This window comes from Canis lupus, chromosome 22, assembly GCF_003254725.2.
Source record: "Canis lupus dingo isolate Sandy chromosome 22, ASM325472v2, whole genome shotgun sequence".
Classification (NCBI taxonomy): domain Eukaryota; kingdom Metazoa; phylum Chordata; class Mammalia; order Carnivora; family Canidae; genus Canis; species Canis lupus.
Genome location: NC_064264.1, coordinates 45357945 through 45382819, shown reverse-complemented (window position 1 = coordinate 45382819; position 24875 = coordinate 45357945). Strand labels below are relative to the sequence as shown.

Below are 24875 nucleotides of genomic sequence, written 5' to 3'. Positions count from 1 at the left end.
TCAGTTTGTAGAGATCCTTGTTCAGGGCACAGACCCAAGTGGAGGGATGAGGAGTGGATCTCAAGGGGCATCAGGACACCTAGGGCAGGGACCTGATAGGCAGGGGGCAGCCCTGCCTAATTGCTATATCATGATTCTCCTACTGCTTCTACTGTTGTGGTTTGCAAGCTGAGAAACTTTCCATTCCTCTATTTTGTCCTTCCTATTTACATATTCCTGTACGATATACTTATGCTTAAAATTCTTCCCCTTCTTGCGGGTCATTTTCCAAGTTCTGGAAACCTAAGGCTCTCTATCCAGCGGCCTTCAAAAGAAGAAATGGAAGCACACAGAGAGATTTTTATATTTAAGTCATTTTTCAGTTATTGAAATCTTATGCATGATATATTTGCATATGAATTGGTTTATCCATTTTAAATCAGAGGTTCTCTGAATGAGCTCCATGTCTTCATCCATATCTTGAACCAAATCTACTTCACAATGTTCCCCACATAATGAATAATAAAACATACAGAGTGCATTGCAAATTCTTTTCCATAAAGCTTTACAGTATTTGCTGCCCTAAAAACAATGCCCTAATCGAAAATTTTAAAAGTCGTGTCACCATATCTCTTTATTTTTGCAGCAAAGCATAACTTCTGTGCTTTCAATGCAGCTGATAGATTAATAAATTCTTGTTGGATTCTGGGCTTGACTTCTAAAATACGACATTGGGCTGACTATTATTGACATCAATTATATGTGCGGGGCTCCACGAGCTCTGCTTAATCACTAAAGCTCATTGGCATGAACAGCAGCAAGTGCAAGCTAGCCTTTGCTGACACAGGAGTAGAGAGTGGCTGAAAGGTGCCTGCAGCTTCCGGTGTTGCCCCTCGACATCTTGGACAATGATTCCTGCAGCCGTACCTGTGCTGGGTCAGAGGAGGGCTTTGTTTCTTTCAGATGCTGTGCGCACCGCACGGCTAGCTGAGACTCATTTATCAGAAGCTGACTGCGATAGCTTACATGGGAATGCTACCCCTGGGAGTCTGAGCATCCAGGAACAATAAGAGACTGCCAAATCAACCCAGCCTCTAACTGTGCCTACTGATGCTCAGCCACTTACAATAAAAACAAGTAACAATGCACCCGTGTCCTCAAGAACCTTTTCTCCTTTCGGTGTATTCAAAGGGTGACTTTAGAGACAATGTGGAAACTTAAACCAAAAGCACAGTTGAAAAAGAAGAAGGCCATTTTGTCACTCCAGAGGTACATCCTGAGGCCAAATCTATGAATATCCAAAGTGCAGCTTGAGGGATCTGTAGAAGCCCAGGACTCATGTTTGATCTCTTTGTATAATGCTCGTGTCCTGAAGAAATGGATGCCTCTTTGAGCCCATACTATTCTTTATTATATTTTGCACCAGCTTCTTGGCATGACAGCATTCTATTTTTTGCACCATTACAGTTTGGGGAGATGTGGAAAGGAAGTAGGGTCTTGGTACAGATCGCCTAGGGTCAAGGCTGGATGCCCATTTACCCGGGGCAGGAAGAACCCAGAAATGAGGACAAATTGGAAGGTCGAACAGGGTGTCATGGTTTGTCAATGCTTCATGCTCAGTGTGGCAAGTGGGTGGCATCCATGAACAGCCAAGCACAGCTTCCCCAAACTGGTTACCTTCTATTTTGTAAGAGTAGGTCTAGGAGCTAGATCTTTAGCAGTTTTGCAGAATTCTTTTTCTTTGCATCTGTGAGGGTCTAAATGTTTGTGTTTCCTTCAAGTTACATGTTGAAAACCTAATGCCCAAGGGAAAGGTTTCAGGAGCCAAGGTCTCTGGGAGGGGATTAGGTCATGAAGACAGAGCTCATAAAAGTGGCCCCAGGAGAGCCAGGTCAGCCCTTATACCACGTGAAGACACAATGAAAAATCTGCAACCCTGAAGAGGGCTCCCCAGGCCATGCTGGCACCCTGATGATCTGGAACTTCCAGCCTCCAGAAATGTTGTTTATAAGCTACCCAGATGTGGCACTTTGTTATAGCAGCTTGAATGGACTAAGCGAACATCTAATTTCATATTGTGGATATAGGCCTCCTTGATTGCATCCACATGTTACAGATGATCAGGGTGGAAGAGTCCCTTAGGAATTCTGTGCAGGGGGGAGCAGGGGGGGGGGAGACTTACACATTCAACCTTGTGAGTGGCTGCAGGCTCTGGTTGGGACTCTCTGTGGCAGAGTTGACACCCTCTGTCATCCTCTGTCACATGACACCACAGAGGGTTCCCCCTAGGCAGCCATAGTGCCCGTCATTGCCACCATTCAGTTGCTAGATAAATGTGCTTGCCAGGAGGACAGGCATGTTAACCTATCTGTATTCTGTATTTCTTATCACCTCATTAATGCCGATAGTTGCTCTGACAGAAGGAGCTGCACGGTGGGAGGAAGGGACACACAGTTCTCACGATTTAATGCAATTTGAAAGCCAGTAAAAGTCTGAGAAGTGAGACACCTGCAAGGAAGGTTAGCCCGGTGGTGCCCAGTGGGGTTGGCAGGAGTCCAAGTGGAAGCTGGGGCAGAAATGGGGAGGAATGGGGTCCTCTGGTGCTGGCCTGGGTTTGTTTTTTTTTTTGTTTTTTTTTTTTTTTTTTGAATAGATTTTTTAGTTTTATTGAAATCTTACATGAACAAGAAATTGGAAATACAATCACATCAAAGAACAAATTGTCACGGCTTTGACGTTTAAGCCAAACAAATTTTGTAGGGCAGATTTCAAAAAGGTGTGAAGTTATAACAATTTAAAAACACAGTTAACCTACTTCTAGGAATGCAAAACATACAATCATAGGTTATTTTCAATACAAGAAAACTTAAATTTGTTTGCTTTAATTTCTTAAAACTACTAAGACAAAGCACTAGCTTGTATTTTTATTTACAGCATACTCCATACTCCTATGTAGTCTATCCCAAATCCAAAAAAATGAAACTGTCCAAAACCAAAGGTTCTGCAAAATCATGATTTTAACAGTGTGCTCAGCTTGTTTTTGAAGCTAAAATGAAGCCTGAAACGATAAAAGCATTGTAACCCCCAGAATAAGGGAACTCTGCAAGCCCAATAATGTCCAAGAGCATTTATGAAAAGAGGAAAAAAATAAAAAGACTTGAGTATATATACAATAGTGATTTCTTCAGCCCAATACAAATGGCAGCAAACTGCTACTGAAAGATGAAACAGTTAAGCCAATTTTTTTTTGAAGAATGTAGATCTAGAGCCAATCGGATCTTGCCAATATCATTTTCAAACCCTCACTTGTCTATTTCCACTGTTGCCCATAAGTATCCTGATAAAATTCCTGGTTGTCATTATTGTAACCATAGTTACCAGAATAGTCACCACCTTGTTGAAGCGGCTGCTGAGCGATGGGTTGGGAACCCCAGTTCTGTTGGTTGTTGGTCTGGCGGCGCTTGGAATCAGGTTGGTTGTACCCATCTGCCTTTCTCTTGCCTCCTACATTGCCCCCACGATTGCCCCGAGATCCACGGGAACCACGGCCTCTCTGCTGTTGTGCAGGACCCCCTCTGCCACCCCTAGAGCCTCTTGGTGGTCCCAAAGGTGCCCCCCTCTGTGAATAGCCAGCTCTACCTCTTGGAGGTGGTGCTCCCCGCCCCCTTGGTGGTGGTGGAGCACCTCGCCCTCCCCTTCCTCCTCCTCTTCCTCTTACTGCATAGCCATCATCATAGCCGTAGTAGGGATCTTCATAGCCTCCACGATAGTCGTGATAATCATAACCATAGTAATCATCATAGTAATCTTCATAGCCATAGTAATCTGGAGGGTAGCCATATCCACCTCTCCCCCCACCACGACCCCGACCTCTAATTGGAGGTGGCATACGAGGAGGAGGGTGATAGTAATAATCTTCATACGCAGTGCTTCTGGAAGCCTGTCTAGCAGCTTGACGCTCTTTCCTTTTCTTGTCTGGTGGCTTGGCTAAGACTATTTCAATTTCTTCCCCTTCTATTTCTTTGCCATTCATTTCATCCATGGCCTTAACAGCTGCTCCTCTGTCTTCAAAATGAACAAATGCATAGTCTTTCAACTTCTTCACTCGTTCAAGTTTTCCAAATTCAGAAAATGACTTTTCCAGTATTTCTTCTGTCACTGTAGTAGCCAAGTTTCTCACAAATAGAACTTTCACCTTAGCCATGACTTCTGGATCTGGTTCTTCCACAGGGTCAGCCCATTCAACTGTAACTACATTTCCCCATACTTTTACTTTTCCACTCATCAGTCGGCGTCTGGCTTGTGCTGCTGACTTGTGATCCTCATATTCAAGGAAGCAGAACCCCCGATTCTTCTTTTTGTCATCGGGTTGATGATAGAGAATAACGTCCACCAAACCCTCTGTGACTTTACTGAATTCTTCCAGAATGTTTTCCTTAGTCTTATTCTTCGGAATTGATCCAACAAAAAGCCTGTTGTTTGCCACAGAAATGCACACTCCAAGGTGTTTACCAGGGCGAATTTCATAGCTGTCACACAGTTTAACAGCTTCCTGTGCAGCTTCCTTTCCACAGAAGGTAATAAATGCATACCCTCTGTTCTGACCAGACAGTGGATCCATCATAAGACGTAGATCCCAAATGGGACCAGCCTTTTCAAAAAGGGGTACCAACTCATCCTCATATAAATCTCTTGGTATTTTACCTACAAACACTTCTGTTCCAATTCCAGGTTGCACACCAGAGTATACACTGTCTGGTGGAGGACCCCCATACTTCCTCTGTCCTGTGGTTACATCCAGAGTATAGCCAGTCCTCTCAAGCAATGCCTTAATCTTTGCTTCATCAGGTCCTTTTGTGGACTCTTGCACCTTGCTCCCCTGTTTCTCCCTTTGCCTGTAGGTCTTCATAACTCCACATAAAAATGCACTTTTGTTCTGAACATGTGATAAGTCACTTTCCTTGAACTGTTGTAGTACAGACAGAGCTCCTTCTTCATTAAATTCCCTGAGAGCATCAATTGCTCTTTCATCAAGATCGACATAAGCTACCAATCCTGTCTGAAATATTTCATCAAGTCTTTCTGCCACCTTCTGTGGGAGGCCTGCCTCTATCAGTGTCTTGTAGTGTTCTGTGTGAGTTACACTGGAAGTATCCATTGGTTCTTCCTCTTCTTTTAACTGTACCGCATTACCATTCACCTGATTAGCCATTTTATTATGCAGGGCAGAGCTGGGGCCGCCGGCCGGGCCCGTGAGAATCAGCGCGAGGCGCTTTGAAAACGACTAGAAATGGCGCGCGCGCCACCCCCTCCCCCCCTCATGGACAGAGGGCCTGGGTTTGTTTTAAGGTGACATATGCTTCCTCCTACTGCTCCTGCCTCAAGGCACACTGAGCAGAGAATGGTAAAAGCAGATTCAGTCCTGCTTGTTGCCACAAATGAGCTGCATTCAATACATGTCTCTCCAGCAATTTCTAATGCTAAGCTACATACTCATTCATTCAGGTGAGTTTAAGAGTTTTACTAATCTAAGTAGTATAATATTAATATAAGTACCAGATTTCTTATTTGCGGTTCCAAAATTTAAAAATTTCCAAAGTTTTTTTCTTCTTTTCCTGCGATCTCTTACTAGCAAAACTTGATCTGATCTGAAATGAGGCTAATCAGAGTCCTCATTTATCCCACTTAGTGGGAATAGTAATACATCTTGCTGCAGAAATTTAATGTGGTTGATTGTGAGTTACAGCCTCAGACTCCACTGGGAGTATTATTACATAATGTATAGTATATGCACTTGGATGATCTTCTAAAAATTAAAAAAAAAAAGTCTGAAACGTGAAACACAGTACGGTCCCAAGGATCTCAAATAAGAGATTGTGAACCTGTGGTAGCCATAACTTCCTTCAGAGGCTTTCTTAAAATCTAAGTTTTAAACTTCAATCTAGTAGAGTGGCTATTATTTTAAAACAAAACAACAAGTGTTGGTAGGGATGTAGAGTGGAGTGTAAGTGCCTGGCATCAATCTTTTAATTGCCTGGGCATCCATTTCAGGGTCAGCATCTTGAGTGAACACATCGGCAGCTGTATGACACAGCTGCTAGCAGAACACCCTGATAAAGAACTAGGCTGCTCTCCCCCAGGAAGATCCCCTTTCAGAAAGCCCTGGAAAACCTAGAGAACTGACCACTTGAGTAACCCACATCTCCCTTCTCACTCCCTAGTTCCTACCCTTAGGTTTTATATTAATAAATTAGCCAATTGACAGTGAACCTGAGAAACTCCAGGTACCCCACACTCGACCTGAATAAAGGCAAAGCTCTAGATTGTCCCTGCAACCCCTGACCTTGCTGTGTGGCCATTGAGCATGCCATGTGCTCTCCAAGTCCCTTGAATGATAATCTTATCCCTCAAAATTCCCAGATGGTTTCTTGCATCTTGTGACCATAATAAGAACCACAAAAGCCAGCCTAGCCATCATCAACAGGCTTGGAAACATGGAGAAATTGGAACTCTTGTGCTTGCTAGAGGGAATGGAAAATTAATTAATTTCAAAAAAAAATTAAAGTTAGACAATCATATGATCTAGCAACTCTACTTCTGGAACTCTCAGTTCAAAAGAATTGAAAGCAGGAACTGGAACAAATATTTGTACACTTCTGTTCACAGCAGCATTATTTTCAACAGCCAAAATGTGGATGCGACCCATGTGTCCATTGATGAATACGTGGATACACAAAATGTGGCATGTACAGACAATATATTCAGCCTTAAAAAGGAAGAACATTCTGACACGTGCTATAACATGGATAAACCTTAAAGACAGCCCGAGTTAAATAATCCAGACACAAAAAGACAAATATTGTGCAATTCTACTCACATGTGGTAATTAGGGTAATCAAATTCATAGATACAGAAAATAGAATGGTGGTTGCCAGGAGCTGGGGAGAGGAAAGAGGGGGGAGGAGTCTTTAATGGATTCAGAGTTTCATTCAGTTTAGGAAGATGGAAGAGTTCTGTGGATGGATGGTGGTGATGACGTACAATAACTCAAATACACTTAATGCCACTGAACTGTCCATTTAAAGGTGGTAAAAATGTTACATTTTATGTTATGTATATTTTACCACAATTTAAAAAAAATTTTCAGTTTTAAGTGTAACTTCTCTAAAGTTCTTCATATAGATTACTTTTTTCCCTTTCCAATTTTTTTTTTGACTGGAAAGTGGAATTAGTCAAAGCATATTGTAATTTTATGATTTAAGTGGGTTTATATATTCTTGAAGACTGGTAAGCTAGAGTCTCCTGTGACATTAGGTACTTCAATGGGATGTGACCCTGAAATAGGGTCAAAGGTGAGAGACTGGCCCCAGACACCTGAGATTCTCTGAGACCAAGCAGTGCCCAGTATTCATGGGCAAGCCACTTAGTTACCCTATATGATTATATATATTTTTTATATTTACACAAATAATACTTACCTTGTTTCATAAGCTGCCATATGAGCTAAGGTATATGAAAATGCTTAAAAACTCTAATACACTATGCAACTCAATGCATTCTTATGAAAATGAAGTTCTTAACAAATGGCTCCTTAGATGCCAAACTTGTTTCTTAGGAGTGGCTGACCACAGCAGAAGTTGGACTTGTAAAGCCTGGACTCCTGTACAGAAGAATGATTTGTTGTGGCTTTCCTCCAGCTGGAGAGCACGTGGCATGAAACGGTTTGGGGACCCTTGGAGGAGACATAGCTCATTGGTTGCAGCAGTGAGCAGACGCTAAATTCTTTGACTTTGACCTCTTTGCTCATCGGCAGGATCCCCTTTATCTGTCCTTTCTTCATAGAACTGGAGGCAGCAAACTCTGGCATGGACAGGACAAATGATCCATGTGCCAGTTCTCAGGGCTGCTCAGTTGTTGACAGCAATGCACTTCTTCCCTCCTATTTGTAGCTGCATTTTCACCACTTGCTGGAGGCGTACGCAGCACCTCTCTCCCACAGGACAGCCAGCCTTCAAGGAGTCTTCCCTCCCAAGTGTGTGCAGAACAGAAGGATACGCTCAACAATGCTGGGTTTGTCAGCTTCCAGTTCCTTCCCAGGTGGATTTCCCACCTTTCTGAACGTGGTTGCCTGGCTGGGTATACATCAGATACTTTACAGTTCCTTAAAATGCAGCTCGAGTCCTTTGGGACATATTCTGCAATCAGACTAAAACAATGTTGTCCCGCCAGATCTGCCAAGTCACTGTCTTTGACAGATTTCTCATCACCACGCATCGTTTCAACCCTCTTCCATCTGCTCAAATGTACCCAGTCATGACTTGCTATTTCTTTGCTTAGTCAATCCACTCGGTGACTGGTGAGAGTGACTGATCTTCTTTCTAGATTTTTCTACTTTTCCTATTTCTTACAATTTACTGTATTTACCTCCTGGCCTGAGGAAAGATTTCCTTGGGGACACAGTTATTTCTGTGAGGATCAGGTGCCTTAAAAACCAGCAGAGACTCCCTGCAAATGCTCTGTTTCCAAACGGATCCAATTAATCCTCATCCTCAACCAGCGTCTTGTTCACCTCCTCCCAGAAGGCATTCTGAAGAAAGGACACAGTTGAGGGCTAGACACTGGCTTACAAGGAGTGGAAGCGGGAAGCTGCTTGCCAGTTTTATGAGGGGGGAGGAGGGAAGAATCTGGAAATCACGGAAAAAAACCTGACAGCTCTGGAGCAACATGTGTCCTGTCATGAAGTCCACGTGTTGTTGAGCGTGGCCTCTCCCAGGGCACTTTCATAGCCTTCCTCCTGCCTGTCCCATCATCTCCCATGCTGATCCTTCCTCTTTACCTCCTATGGCCTTAGAAAAAGAATCCCCAGGAAGAAAAAACAATCCTTGAAGATTGAGATGATGAAATTTGATGTAGTTATTGCCTCAAAAAGCAAGAACCTGCCTCTATAGGAGCCCAAAGGTAAGAGCCTATAGGAATACCATGAGGGTTTTATTTTTTTCTGTGGCTGCGACCTGACCAAGATCTCAAATGCAGATGCTAACCAAATACAAGTTGTATCTCCTTCTAAACCCATGCTTTCCTTCCTCCATCTTGTCATTCTTTTCCAGTTTCTTACCCACAGCTTGTCTTGGCCACCTGGCTGCTTTCACTGTCCTTCTCAGGGATGATAGATGACCGCACATGTCCTTCTAGGGTCTCTGGGTTCACCCTGGGAGCTTTAGCAGGCCTAGACTTGTAACGCACACCATGCTGCTTTAATTTTTTTCCCTTTGGCTTTCTAGATTATTATCGATTTCCCACCCTTACTTACTACCTTCCTTTCGATTCCTATTTGAGTTGAGTCAGTGTTGCTGTGTCTTCTTTCATTTCTCTCTAAGAATTTGCTTACTTAAGTGAGAAATGCAAGAAGTTACCTTTGCAAACTTAACTTTCCTTTGGGTCACTGAGGGCGCCTCCTAGGCTGCTTTCCTTGAGTGGCAGATGCTGCTGAGAATTCTGAGAATTCTTTGTTAGTTTTTCTGATAGTGGAGGATGTGAATCTGAGTACTAACTGTGCACACAGAATGTTTGTATCCTCCCTCCAAGATCCATATGTTGAAGCCCTAACTCCCAATGTGATGATATTAGGAAGTGGGGCCTTTGGGAGGTGATTAGTTTTAGGCGAGGGTGTACGTAGACACCACCCCCGTGATGAGATTATTGCCCGAAGAAGAAGAGATTAGAACCCTCTTTCTCTGTCCTCACATGGCAGAGAGAGAGAGACAGAGAGAGAGAGACAGAGAGAGAGAGAGAGCAGTTGTCCACAAGCCAGGAAATGGGTTCTCACTGCAACCCCACCCTGTTGGCACCCTGATCTTGGCCTCTAGAGGCTCTACTTAGAGCCTCTAGACTATGAGAAATTCATTTCTGTTTAATCCACCCAGACTATGGCGTTTTTGTCATTACAAACAATGAATCAAAGTATCCTTCCTTAGCCCATAGGGCATCTCATCAGCAACCAGAGGTTTGTGTGGACAATATCCCTCACTGTAAAGGCTGTGCAGAATTTCCAACTTAAAATTCTCTCTTGATGCACACACAAAGCCTAAGCAATTCCTTGTCGAGATGGCTTCAGCCTGGCCCGTGCTCGGGTTGTCTTTAGTGGCTGCCGTTACCGTTGTGCTATGTGACCTCCTCCTTCTCGTTGCCACTGTTGTTTTTCATAGAAGGAAAGCCCCATTAAAGGAAGCATTGGGGTATACGTGGAGGCAAAAGGAAAACAACAAATCGTTACACGCTCCTCAAAGTACGTGCGTGAACTGAAAAAGGGAGTATCTTACATGTTAATAGGAGCTTAAAGTAGGGCTGCCAGATCAAACTACAGGATTGCCCGTTAAATCTGAATTTTAGATAAGCAATGAATCCTTTTTGAAGGATAAGTGTGTTCTATTCGGTGTCTGGTGTTATGCACTAAATTTGGAAACTCTGTGTTAGCTCCTTACTGCTCCAAGTGTGGTCCCGGAATCCACAACTGCACATCCCGAGGCTTGTTAGAAATGCAGAATCTCAGGTCCCACCCCAGGCTTACTTAGTCTGAATCTGCATTTTCCACAAGCTCCCCCAAGACTTTAGCCTGCACGTTAACATTTGAGAAGCACTGTTTTAGAATTTACAAACTGTTTTCAAAGACTTGATTGCACTGGTCTTTAAATTGTCCTGATAGCTTGGCAAGGGACAGGGAAGCCGGGATGAGCTTCTCTTGACAACCAGACTTTTTGATGAAACGGAGACTTAAATGCTGACAAGTCATCAGCATACCTGCAATTTCCCCCCTTCGAGGGGCACAGATTCCTCCTTGCACCTCCCTTCCTATTTCCAGACCACTTAGCTACTGAAGCAGAGTGAGATCTGCCAGCGATGGCTCACTGGCTGATGGTGGGAGCAGGAAGATGAAGGCAGGTTCTTATCCTAGAGGAGCCACTGCTCCCAGATCCTTGACCCTCTCAACACAGCAGATTCACCCAGTGGCCTCCATAGTGGCCACATCTCTGTGTATCCTGCTCTATTTAAAGTCACCATCAGTGTCAGCAGGTGCCATTCATTTAGTAATGGCTCTTTGGAAAATACCGTACCCTGGAAGAAATGGACAGACATATAGGTGGTAGGAGTTATTTTGACCTCAGATATGTTAACCTGTGAAACAGGTATGCTCCTGAACCAAAGAAGTATGGTAAAGAGCTGTGGGGTAGAATTCAGAAAATAGTAGGGAGAAATATGGGTGTTGGAAGATAAGCCAGATCAAATGTTTAGGTAGGAGGAGAGGGCACTGGGTGTGGGTGTGCATGGAAGAATGTGGCTGTAAGAGTCGGATGGATAAAACATAAACAGAGGAAGAAATGCCTGGGCTCTATCAGTAGCCTCATCAAGCAGGCTTAAGTTAGAAACTCCAGGCCATGACAAGCTCTCTCAGTGCTAATAGGCACCTCTGTTCCACAATCCATTAACAGTCGATAGAATTTTTTTAAATCAAGGTTCTGGTTCTTTGATAAGAAAAACCCTTTCTTTCTCTCTTTCTTTCTTTCTTTCTTTCTTTCTTTCTTTCTTTCTTTCTTTCTTCTTTCTTTCTTTCTTTTCTTTCTTTCTTTCTTTCTTTCTTTCCTTTTCTTTCTTCCTTTCTTTTTCTTTCTTTCTCTCTCTCTCTTTCTTTTTACAAGCATCCCAAGCTTTTAAGAAGGCCTATTATCTGAAAATCTATACTTCAAACGTAGGGAAAAATAGGTTATTACCTGCATTACAAGTGGATTTTTCAGCCTACAAAGTAGTTCAGTGGAATTTTAAAAAATCCTCTCATGTGTTCCTAGATCAATTAATACTTGGGTGAGAATGAGAAGAAAGCTTCAATTACATTTAATTCAACAAGTCTTTATTGGTTATCTACTTCCTATGCTATTAAATATAAAGTTATTAAGATTTCATTGCAGTGGAAGAATTTTTAAAAAGGAACTAAAAGAAACTATGAAATTTTAAGTTTTCAATGGGAATATAGTTTGAGTCACAAATATTTGACAGCTTCATTTTTTAAAAATAGTATACTGGATTAGATTCTGGAATATCCTTGTAAATGATTTTATTGCATTAAATTTGATCATTTCACTCACCTGCATAAATTCCCCTAGTGGGTTCCTATTGACCTAGGGTAAAATTCAAATCTGGTCCCTAAGTACTGATCCGGGTGGTTCTCCACCTATGCTGTCCTTTCCCAAGCCTACAGTGCAACAACATGGCCCTTGAAGTCCTCTCTCCAGCCATTGTGCTTTCTATTGGTTGAGAGACATCACTGCTATCATACAGTACTTAATTCACGGAGCCTTGTACAGTGCCTGGGCAGAGGGAGTGCTTAATAACATTGCAGATGGACAGAGGAACTGAATGAATGAATGTAGGTCTACTAAATCTTTTATAGAGCTAAGATCTATTTCATTTGTTCTCCTAACCTCAGAAAGAAAATATTTAGCAGCCATTTGTTTTAGAGGAAGGAGGATATTGACATGAAAAGAATACTGGGCTAGGATTTGGGAGATTTCTAGCTTTCACCCTTGCTAGTTAGACTAATTGTTCATCCACCTGGTTCCTGATCTGCACAGTGAGAAATTCGGCTAAACTTGGTCTCCCATGGCTCTGACTTTAATGGTCGCCAACTTCCCATTCTTTTTCTTGGTGGAGTGTATGTAGTCCCCTCCCCAACTCCTACCTGCGATAATTCTTTATCTTTCCTTTTGTGTATGCACTAATAGCCAGCAACCTGTGTAACCATGGGAATGTAGTTCAAAACACAGCCTTGATTTCAGCCAAGGCTGAAAGGTAAACACAGATGGGTAACAGAGCAGCTCAGAAAATCAACCACTTTATTCATTAGGCCATCTGGTCATCCTTTACAGTGTCTTTCTGTACAATGATTAGGAAAAGACACATTAGAAGTCATTAAATTTCACAGATGAATTTGCTGGCCAAAGGTCTCCTTCCTACAAGACCAGACACTGATAAATTACTAAGCATTTTTGAGGGGCATGTTGTTGATAGGACAAATATCTGTCTACGCTCATGATCTAAGATTTGGACATTGATATTTTGGAGCATCTTGAAATGATTACAGCTCTTTCTATAGCTGTCTTGTTTTTGCCTCGCTAAGCTCTCCCCAGTATGGCTAATAATATCATTACTGATAGATGCTAAAAAATTCAACTCAGCAGTGTGAGAAATAACACCTAATGAGCACCTCACTTGCACCCCTGCTTACCTTCTGCAGTTTCTTCTGAACTTAATATCCATGTAACTTTCAGTTTCCTTTTGATCACAGTTGCTTCATCTGCTTGAAAACCCCCACCAAGGCCCAGAACAGATCCCTCCCCCCTTAACTTCTCCACCTGCTGGCCAATCCCCAAAGATTCCTTGAGTCCAATTTACCAGCTGCTCTGCCCACCTGCACCCTCGCTGAGGCGTGCTCGGGCAGTCTCCTCTCCCGGTGTCCTGCCCTGCTTGCCAACTCCCAGCCAGTTCTCCTGTCCAACTCCTCCACCCTATGAAAACTCAGGCCAACCCCATTTCCGGGCTGAATTAAGAAATTCAGAAATTCTATATCAAGTGCAGGAGGACTGGGCAGCAGAGCAGCAGGATGAAAACAGAGCCATCACTCATCAGGAGATCCCAGTGGGATTTTTCAAGGCAGGGAACCTACGAGAACACTTTCCCGGCTGCCCCTTGCTCATTTCTTTTTCCCTTACCCTTTCAATGAGCACATCAAAAATTGTTTTTCTCCAAGGGTGAAAAATATTACAGTTGAACTTTCACTTCCTGCTTAACTTGTGATGGAAAGAACAGTAAGCCATGCACATTTAACTATGGATAAAAATAGCTTTGCTGTCTTAAAGTCATTAAGTGAACATAAAAGGCGCTTTGTGATCTCAGGATATCCGTAACCTGGCATCTGTCACCATTCCTCCGTCCTTATCCAGAAGCGAGCATTCAGAACAAGGATTCCACGCTTAATGGCACCTTGAGAGTAAGTGCTCCCAGGTGCCCATCAAACCTGTCACTCTGAACAGCTGTCGCTAAGTGACGACTTGTCCCTCCACCCTCTGCTGCTTTTTGCATAAACAGGCCTGTTAGGGTTGTGCCAGGAGAGCCTTCCAGGGCTGGATGCACAATGCCTCAACTACCAGAAGAGCGAGTCACCCTCACCTGGCTTTGCTGTGCCCATTCCAGCACTCTTCTTCATTGGACGTGCCTGCTGTCATGCTCTCATCCTTGCAGATGGTGTAGGGTAACGTCGACCAGACCTTTTTAGAGAGCTTCAGTTTCTCTTTTATGTCTGTGACCTGATCAAGAAAGCAAGGAAAGAGAGTGAATATTCTCCCCAGGTGTCCCCCATTTCTACACAAGGACACAACACAGGTGAAAGTTAGAGGATCTGTGATAGGACGAGCACAAACTCAATCAGTTGGAAGAGAGAGAGAGACACCATGCTGCAGGATTTATTGCTCAGGCAAGCCTCCCTACCTCCTCCCTCAATCTTCCTCTAGCTTCTGGCAGAGAGTTCTCAGGTAATTGGCTTTTGTTTTCCATCATCTCTGTCCTCCCATGCTTTGAATTAAAAACTTACAAAGCATCTCAACTGGTTTCAAGTCCCTCTCTGGCTGGAAGAAATAGGTGTTCCCTATTGCAGATTCCCTAAATATATTCTTTAGAATTCATTTGCTTGGATGTCAGATAAATGCACTGAAACAGGGGACTGAGAGAGAAAATGCTTTCCCCAATGGTCTATTTGTTTCCATAAGAAATAAATATTGTCACTAATTCAACTGCTGGTAACCTCTGCTCTTAACCAATGGACAGGCTCATACAGCACACACTTGGATAGTGAGAGGCAATCCAAACCCACGTAAACATCTCTATAGCAAGAAGAGAAAAGTCATTCCGAATATAGGTAAGCGTAAAACCCATAGTCCTTTGGATGGCAGGGAAAAGCTTAGTAACCTCAACTTTAGTGTTTTCAGGCTCAGCACTGACTTTTCACCTGCAGAAAGAATGGAGACAAGGATTCAGTACCATTTTGGTTCCAAAATTGACACCTAGGTTCCTGCAGTCACAACTATGATTTTCTATTTTGCCTATGTGAACATTGGGAAAGTCTATGGATGGTTGAAATGCATTTGGTATAGGTTGGCAGAATTACGGCAGAGTTATGTTCCCCCATATTCATATGCTGAAATCCTAACACAGAGGCGTGCATCAAGGTATGACAATGTAGAGAGAGGATAGAAGACATCTACCTACAAGCAAGGGGAGAGGCCTGGAAAAGAAGCCCTCCTTCACAGCCTCAGAAAAAAACAATCCTGCTGACATCTTGGTTTGGGGACTTCTAGCCTCCAGAGCCAAGAGACAATAAAGTTCTGTTCTTTAAGCCACCCTGCGTGTGGTATGTGGCTACAGCAGCTCTAGCGTACCTACACAGCATTGTAGAAGGGACAGCCACTGAGACTTAATGGCATTATGTGTTTGCGATCCATAGCCTTTGGAAATAAAGTATTCTCTGTTTACTGTGGAAGGAGTGTAGAGTTTTAGAAAACAATTCTGAAGATCTTTTTTGACGTTTAATAGTAAACAGAAAGGAATGTGGGATCTGTGTCCCAATCATGTTTCTCAATAGTTCCAGAATTATACAGTCTTTGGACCTTGCTTCCTGTGATTCTGATGACAAGAGGCTTTGGTACTGAGAAATATCTGCTCATTCACAAAGGGCTGAAGATGGCCAGAATACTGGATTTGAGACCCTGGTACACACCCTTAAACAGAGTGATGTTACCTTTGTTTTAGAACATGAAAATAATCCATGAGTAGTGATATTCCAAGAAGTAGCTTACACACAAGAAATATTTAGGATGGCCTGAGACCTGCACTCTCTGATTTCCCCCATTGATTCTGACTTTGGTCCATGGGCTACCCTAACCCTGGCTCTCCTTCCAGCCAGTCTGACTGGGTAAAGAGTTTTGCAGTGAGAGCTAGTCCTTCTTTGCTATCACTTTAGGCACAGATGAGTGTGCGTGTTTTATTTGCTTTGTATTTTTTACTTGAAAGACATGTGGCCATTTCTATCCAGCTGTAGATAGATTCACATTCTGTTTATCAATTACAAAAAGCCACAATCCCCAAAAGCCAACTAATAAATGTTGAAAGAGTGACATAAAAATCACCATTCTGCAACCATCATAGTAATAATTGATATCAGCAAGTGTTATCTATAGATGAGTCCCTCTCAAAAGATATTGGAGTCCTAACCACAGTACCAGTGAATGTGACTTTATTGGGAAATGGAGCTGTTGCAGAAAATCAGGTTAAAATGGAATCATCTGGGTCAGCTCTACTCCAATATGACTTTGTCCTTATAAAAAGGGGGAACTTAGGCACAGAGACAGATATACATAGGGAGAATGCCATGTGAAGATGAAGGCATGGATCAAGGTGATGAATCTACAATCCAAGGAACTTTAAAGATTGCCAGCAATCTGCCAGAAGTTAGCAAAGAGTCAGGGAACAGATTCACCCTCACACTCCCAGAAGGAACCAACTCTGCTAACACCTTGATCTTAGACTTCTAACCTCTTAACTGTGAGACAGTAAATCTGTTATAAGCTGCCCACTTGGTGATACTTTGTTATAGCAGCCCTAACAAACTAGTACAAAATACATTGGGTGGAAGTTTGATGGGGCCTAGGAGGTTTACACAATCTCAAAGTGTTCCCCCACAGATACTTATTATTGCAAAAGGAAAGCTGGTCACTCTACAGTGAAGAAATTGGGCAGGCTCCCACCTTAACCAAGTGATCAAAGTAGTGGGACAAAGTGACTTGGGCTTCCTCCAGATGTGACGTGACAAGAAGGACACATTACTTATGTAGTTAAAATTCATAATCCAGATCCAATCATGAGGACTCATTAGATAAACACAATGTCCAGGCTAATGAACATTCTATGAGACAACTGGCTTGTACACTTCAAAAATGTCAGTCATAAAGACAAGACACAGCTGAATACTTCTTTTAGATTAAGAAGAATAAGACACATGACATTCAAATGCAGTATATGATTTTGGATTGCACACTAGATTGGAGAAATAATTGCCAGAAAGGATATTATGGAGATAGTTGGCGAAACTTGAATGTTGACTCTATATTAAATAATATTTTATTGGTGTTGAATTTTCTGAATACGAGCTCATATCATGCTCATAAAGGAGAATGTTCTTAGGAGATACATGCTGGACTATTCAGAGTTAAAGGGTTATGCTCCCACAACTTACTCTAGAATGATTCAGGAATCATCATTATCACCATCACATAGATGTTTAGAGATAGAGCAAGATAGCAAATGTGACAAAATTTTTTAAAGATTTATTTACTTATTTGAGATACAGAGAGAGAGAACACATGTGCACATGAGAAGGAGGACGGGTAGAGGGCAAGAATCTTTCTGCTGAGTGAGGAGCCTGATGGAGGGCTCCATCCCACGATCCATGAAATCATGACCTGAGCTGAAACTATGATTTGGATGCTCAACTGACTGAGCCACCCAGGTGCCCTGCAAATGCGGCAAATTCTTAATGGTGAATGAATCTAGATGGGAGTGTGCAATTTTTTTTAAATGCAATTTTTCAGTACATTTGAGTTTTTTTCAAAATAAAACCTGTCAAAAATAAAACCCTTCACTTGATTTGTTCTGCAAGGTGCCACATTGGTGGTGTCCCTCACCTTTGCAACCTGGGCTATCACCACTAAGCTACTCATTCTCACAGTTCTTAAACACGAACTCCAGAAAAAGAAACAGGCATTACATATTCATAATTAATTGAGAAAACTGTCACTAGCTTCAGTACTGAAATACTGTAAGGTATATTCCATTCCATAATAAAGTACACTGGGAATGACCATTCTCTTTTCTGCTTATTTAATGCTAAGATCCCACCTTTACACTGTGGGAATCTGAACCAAACATATATGTATTCGGAGACACAGAGAAAGAATAAAATGGCATGATGTCTCACCGATATCTCCTCTTTTGAGTCTTGCAAAATTTCACTGCATATATTATGCTGCTCACTCTTTAAATCATACTCAAGCATTGTCTCTTTCAAGGAGCATCTCTGGTCTTCCAGTTAGTTAGATTCAACTTTCTGTGTCCACGGTGCCCTGTTCATGATTTTAAGTACTGATTACTCTAATTTTGTAATTGGCTTACTTCTCTGATTCTAAGGTCACCAGCTTCTTGACACAGGTACAGGGTTCTAACTTGTCATCCTCAGTGCTTGTCATACCCACGTCGGGCTCCCTGCACGGAGCCTACTTCTCCCTCTGCCTCTCTCTCTCTCTGTCTCTCTCTCTCTCTCTGACATGAATAAATAAAATCTTAAAAAAAAAAAAAAAACAACTGGGAAGTCCTGGCAAACGAAGACAGGTTGGTCACACATGTGTTAGCACGTGGTAGGTGCTCAATAGATAAATAGATTTCATTATCTCAATCTATTACAAGGCAGCAGACAATCTTGCTAACACAAAATAGTGTGGTTCCACAAAGTGCACTCATGTTAAAAGGTCAGGAGGAAAGGTGGGTTGTATCTAGCTAAGTGAAGAGTGTGGGGTCCTCTCTGAGTCACCACAGGACACTTTATAATCAGGTCGTGTTCACTGTGGCATTGCAGTAGCCAGGCGTTTTCACTGAGTGATTGGAGGACATAACAGCAAAACAGCAGCAAGAGATGCAAATGCGATTTTAACATTCTGCATGGAAACATCGGCCAATTCACTTTCAGCCGAGGGTGGTGATGCAGACAAGCTGAAAAAAAGGGACCCTATTAGACACTAGAGAGGCACATGCCTTTGATTCCAAAGATATCCAAATGATTGCAGTTTGTTTTTCAGTATCAAGCAAGTTTTTCATTCCTTACACGATTTAGAAATATTTTCTCTTATTCTCTTATATTTATCTTTTTAAAAAAGATTTTATTTACTTATTCATGACAGACAAACAGAGAGAGAGAGGCAGAGACACAGGCAGAGGGAGAAGCAGGCCACATGCAGGGAATCCGATGTGGGACTCGATCCCAGGACTCTGGGATCATGCCCTGAGCCGAAGGCAGATGCTCAACCGCTGAGCCACACAGGCGTCCCTCTTATATTTATGTCTGAATAATGTGTGTGAATACATTGTGGTAGCCCCAGATTTGAGTTGTTCTTACACTTTTCTTCCTGGAAACTAGAGTGCATACAACAGGGAGCTAAGCTTTCCACTAGCAAGAACTGTTGATAAAAATGTGTCACTGAAGTATAGGGTATCTTAGTTCGCTACTAATGAAGACTTGATCAGAACAAAGATCTGGACTCAAATAAGGAGTTTGCAGCAATGTCTTTCAGCTTCCCACATAAGCTATTCCTGGACAAATTAACTTTTGCAAATACTTGCAAGTTATATTTACCATTTGTCCTGTCTTATGTTCATAATGCTGGAATATTAGTAATACCAGTAATACCTGAATATTACATGTTTCACATCTATGCCCCTGAGGGATTTTGAAAGTCAACTTCTGTCATGCCGCAGGCCTCTGATCAAAATACACACTGTTGGCGGCCACCAGGAAAATATGGCTCTCTTCTAGGACTTGTCTGGAGTTTACTCTGATCTCTGATAATTTCAATTCCTAGCTCCAGTCAAAGCATTGACTCTTTGTTGAAGGCTTGTCAGAAGGTCAATGACTACTTAACTAGAGGAAGATAGTGCTACCATTATCATACCCACCTTTCCAGAACTGCAAAATTAGACAAAAGAGGGAGGAAGCTGACAACGTGGAATAGATTGCCAAAACAAAGGGATTAGCAAAACCGAAGAGCAGAAAGGATGATCCAAGTACTGGCATCTGACAATTCCATTTAAGAAATGATCTCGTCCCAAATACTAAACTTGAATTTCATCAAGACTCTGAATTACCAAGTTCCAATTTACAGGAAATACTTGGCAGTATAGGGCCAAGCAAAGTAATGCAATACATACATGATCAGTCATATTCAGTGTGTGGGATATTGTATAAGAAAACCAGCTTCAACTCTTCAAAAGAGATAAAAACTGTAGAAAGGCAGAAAGACCGTCCTAGAAGAAAAGAAACTAAAAATGTTACAACCTGATGCTACATGTGGACTGGAAGTACTGGTTATAAGAAAGAGTTTTGAGAAAATTGGAGAATTTTGAATACAGAATAGGTAGTACATGATACTACTGAATTACCAATAATATTCTTTTTTAAAAAAGATTATTATTTATTTATTCATGAGAGACACAGAGAGGCAGAGACATAGGCAGAGGGAGAAGCAGGCTCCCTGTGGGGAGCTTGATGCGGGACTCTATCCCAGGACCCGGGGATCACAACCTGAGCTGAAGGCAGGTGCTCAACTACTGAGCCACCAGGCGTCCCACCAATAATATTCTTCAGTGTAATCATGGTACCATGTTTATGCAGGAGACCATCTTTTCCTTTAAAAGATTTATGTTGAGATATTTAGGAATAAAGTGTTATTTCATTTTTTACTTACTTGAAAATAGCAAAAAAATCAACCATCAGTTTGTCTACATGAGAGGTATATGGGTGTTCATTTTATTATTTATTTTCAACCACCTCAGTATTTTTTGGAAAAGTTAAAAATAATGAAAAGTTGGGAAAAGAAATGAGACTTTGTTTTTGGGAGATATAGGTGTTTAAGAGCCTTGCTGAATTTGGCAGAGGGCAGTAACTGACAAAGCAGTTGGGAGCTGAGTGCGATCTGTCACTGGGCTAAAGCACTCATGTGCAATCCTCAACTCTGTGCTGATGTATTATCATTATACCGTTTGGGAATGGGAAATGGGGTCTTGAGAGGTAAAAAAAACTTGTCCCGCATCAGGTAAATGGTAGCCATGAGATTCAAAATCAAGTGTAGGCTTCAGAGTTGTTATTTTTCGCCAGCAGGCTTAAGAAGGACATGTCCTATAGCCATCGTCTCTGGAGCATGTGTGTTGGGTTGTTGGTGGAGGTATGTATCCACCCCTGTGGTCTGCAAGATGATTCAATGTGATTCAGGGTAAAAACAAGAGAAATTCTATTTTTACTTTTTAAATATAAAAAATAAGAGGAATTAAGTTTTCCTAATATTTAATTGATCTATAAATTGATATGTCTCTTAATTGGTCCATATGGTGATGGCCATTTCTCAATTATCTTGTAAGACTTTTCCAGAGTGGAAAGGGGCTCATAGTGGCACCTCCCATTAGCTTGGTCCTGAGGTATTGAAATCTACTGCAGTTCACATGTCTTGGTTAAATGCACTTATGGATTAGATTATGTAGTTTTAACTAATTCATTAAATGGATGAGTGGCTTAAAATGAGTTCTGCAAAGAAACTTTGGATTTTGTTCATTTCAAACAGTGCAAGCACAATTGAAAAGCAATGAAATGGCAGACTTACTCTTGGTACATCGACAACATTACAAAATAAAATGAATAAAGGTTCTTTGTTTTACCTCTTTCTTCAAACGTTTCTACTTTTTGCATACCTTCATATGTTATAGAAAATACATTAGTTCAGTACTACTTATGTATAATTTATGCATAAACAGTTATAAATGCACTGAGGTCTATGATTCTGACTTTTTGCTCTTAGAGATATGAGATCCAAAGAATTCGGAGCTTGCCAATCTGTAGTAAAGGGACTGACACAATGTATTTTGAATCAGTGACTTAGCAAGCAAAAACATTCAATGAAATCAGTTTAATGAGATAGGAAAGTATAATTCAGAAAAAGTTCCATTGCATTGGTTAAAATAAGAAAAAGGCTTTTGTTGGTAGCTTCATTTATTAAACACTTCTTATGTGCCTTCTCTAAGTCAGGTTTTATGCTATACTCTGGGGATACAAATACGGCCAGTACATAGTCGTCACCCCTCAAGGGTTCCTAGTGTCCCTGTGTAGGAGTAGGAGAGGATAAACAGACATGGAGCAAATATGATCGGATTAAGCAAAGGGCTATGAGAGTACTGATACCAATTTGCCTGAAAATTTGTAGGGAAAATCATATTCCCTCTCAAGCAAATATGTCTTTGCTGATATTTGCTCTTTTGTGCCTACTGAATCTTGCCATGGGGACAATTTAGGAAACTGGATAATTAGTCATTTCTATTTAGAGGGATTAAAAACAAGAAATGCATCATGGTCCTCCAAGTTTTCACTTCCAACAATGGGATGATTTTATCCATCTAGAAGCCATTGCTTTTAGCCACTGCTCTGGTCTTCAGCTCCTCCTTTTGCCAAGGAGCATCTGTGCTTTCATGTTTCCCAGGGAACACCTGCTCTGCAGCAGAGCCTTGGTAAACAGTGCTGTGCATGTCCTGGGTATTTAAGAAATATTGGTTGAGTGAATAAATACATGAATAGCACTGCCGATTATCTGCTAAGGGAAGTAAGATTTCAAAAATGATCGATTATCTGCCAGCTACTGCCTTCTTGGATTTCCCTTTGGAGAATAAGGAAGACATGGACAAATTCTGCAGGCCTTCCAAAAATGTGCTTTCTCTTGACCTGATTATCCCCTGAGTGAGAGTGAGATCTCAGATGGCCCCTCCAATCCTCTAATTAGAATTCTAGCCTCCTGTCATCTCAAATGTCATTTTTGGTGTAATTTACACAAGTATGATGGAAGAGCCTTAGAGATCTCAAAGGCAATGCTGGTTTGGGGAAAAAACATGGGGATTTAAGTAAAAATGGAATGAATCCCAACTTAGGCAGTCTTTATAATCCTCATAAAGCTGTACCATTTCCAGTAACTTCCTTTCAGTTTTCTGAGCAAGTGACCTATTAAATACTGATTTGGGGTGTTTTTGAACTATTATTACCTTTGTCTCCTATGTGGATTCTTTGATGGGGCACATTTGATCTCCTCTAAGAGATTTTGCCCATGGCTCTCTATCTGCCTACCTAAGGCCCAAAGTCCATCTATGCTGGCCCTTTCATTTCTCCTGGATCTTTCCTGTGAAGTGTGAGAAGTGAACTATGAGATGGCCACCTGCTGTCCTTTGTCAGTCATGCCTACACCAGAATTCACTTCCCTGGGTACCTGTTGTGTGCACCTGGCCAGATGCCCTATTTGTTCGTGATTTCAGAAAGACTCCAGTGTACCTATTTCATCTGTGTGAAAACATAATGTAGCTGGATGTAAATAATATATACCATATCTTTAGAAAAAAGATGGTTAATATTTAAAGGACTATACACTAAATAATACATATTGAGGGGGAAAAACAATGTGAATATTTTATAGGCTGAAGGTCATTTGTTAGCTTGGGAAAACAATCTGTTTAAAGAAACAAAGTCAGCCTCACTTTTAGCTCATGGACAAGGCCACTTTACTTGGTCAAGTTAAGGGAAATTCACAATATATAATATTATTCTTGCAACCTGAGAGTTTAATAATCCAGTTTCAGAGACCGTGACCTTGTCCGGCTTTACTCTAGAGAAGAATGTTCTTTTATTACAGCACCAAGTCATTCAGTTCACTGTGTGAACCTGCATTAGAATTCAAGCCAGGTATATTCCTTCAGTGATCAAACAGAAGTCTGTGAATGAACCTGTTCACAACTTCTCACACTCACTTGAAAACATGTACAGACAGTCTAGAGTATTTAAAGTTCTGAAGACTCAGAGGGAATACTAACTCTTCTGATGTGGCCCATTATCTGTAAATGCAATCCCCCTAATATTCTTGAGGAAGTAGGGGTTACTAACGTCAGAGTTAGTTCAATGGGGAAGGTGAAGATGCAGGACTTGCTCCATCTACCTACTTGATTTATGTTCAAGTCTGGACTCAAGTCCCTTCTGCTGATATGGTTTTTAGCATTCTATTCACCAGAACTTCAACTTTTCATTTCTTTTGAGTCCGTGAAACTCTTCAAAGCTATTTTTCATGTCTTAGATTGTCTATCGCGTAATGTTTGGGCAGGTCCTGGAATGCATGGAGAAGTCCCTCACAATATGTTTCCTTTTAGGAAATCATTAACTGAGTCTTGGGATGACAGCAGGGTCCTGTTGAACACAGTTTGTCAGTGAATCCAAAGTTAGACCTTGGCCAAACAACCCACCGAGCGTTGTGCTGAGTGCCTGAGTCACCACACAACCTAAAACCAGCCTTACAATCTGGGCTTTCTCAAACATTCCCAGAGAATCCAATAATAAGTGCTAGTCTCTTACCATGTTTTTCAAAATATTTCAAAATATTACCATATTTTCCAAAAAATAGTACGTATTTTTTCCTGTGGTGTGGTACTTTTCATGTTATTCCCCAAGGAGACAAGCACATGTGTGTTTTGTAGGAAAAACAAAGAAGAATGAAAAAATCAGTAGGAAGTGAAAGAATCCTTGAAAGTTCAAAATGACAATGCTTAGTTTTGTTGAGTTTCTCAGGGGAATAGGAATTAGGATGAAAAATTTAGAGTCTGTGTCATCCCCCTTGGCTTCAGGCTTGGAATTTCTAGACTATGCGATGATGCTGTAGTCAGGGCATGACCCTGAAAAGACAGATGAGATCTTCTTCTTTGGCAAAACACTGGTCCTCACAGTGGAATAAATGTGGGAAAACCAGAAATACCTTCCTATGCTGTTCATGTCAGATTTTTGCAGCCTATGTTAAAAAAAAAAAACAATACATTTTCAGATATTCACATTTATACCTAAACTTCTGTTTGTGCCTCACTCCCTATGGTATTACATTTTAGGCAAGTGAGGGTAGGAAACATTCTACACACCTTGGAGATGATACTGAACTAACACTGGATTCAATAGTGAAAAGAAA

The 24875-nt window shown here is 41.5% G+C and overlaps 2 protein-coding genes across 3 annotated transcripts in view; both read right to left on the bottom strand.

The window, feature by feature from the left end:
* Positions 1 to 24875, bottom strand: part of GPC6 (glypican 6) — a 1091148-nt gene that overhangs the window by 10647 nt on the left and 1055626 nt on the right. For both annotated transcript variants that reach the window (XM_025441287.3, XM_025441288.3), the window contains one exon: positions 14197 to 14333. In XM_025441287.3, the coding sequence (XP_025297072.1) occupies positions 14197 to 14333 (137 nt within the window). The remainder of the gene's footprint in view (positions 1 to 14196; positions 14334 to 24875) is intronic.
* Positions 2607 to 5308, bottom strand: LOC125753307 (heterogeneous nuclear ribonucleoprotein R). Its single transcript, XM_049099206.1, has one exon. It carries the CDS (start codon positions 5189 to 5191, stop codon positions 3290 to 3292), a length of 1902 nt encoding a protein of 633 aa, XP_048955163.1. The 5' UTR covers positions 5192 to 5308; the 3' UTR covers positions 2607 to 3289.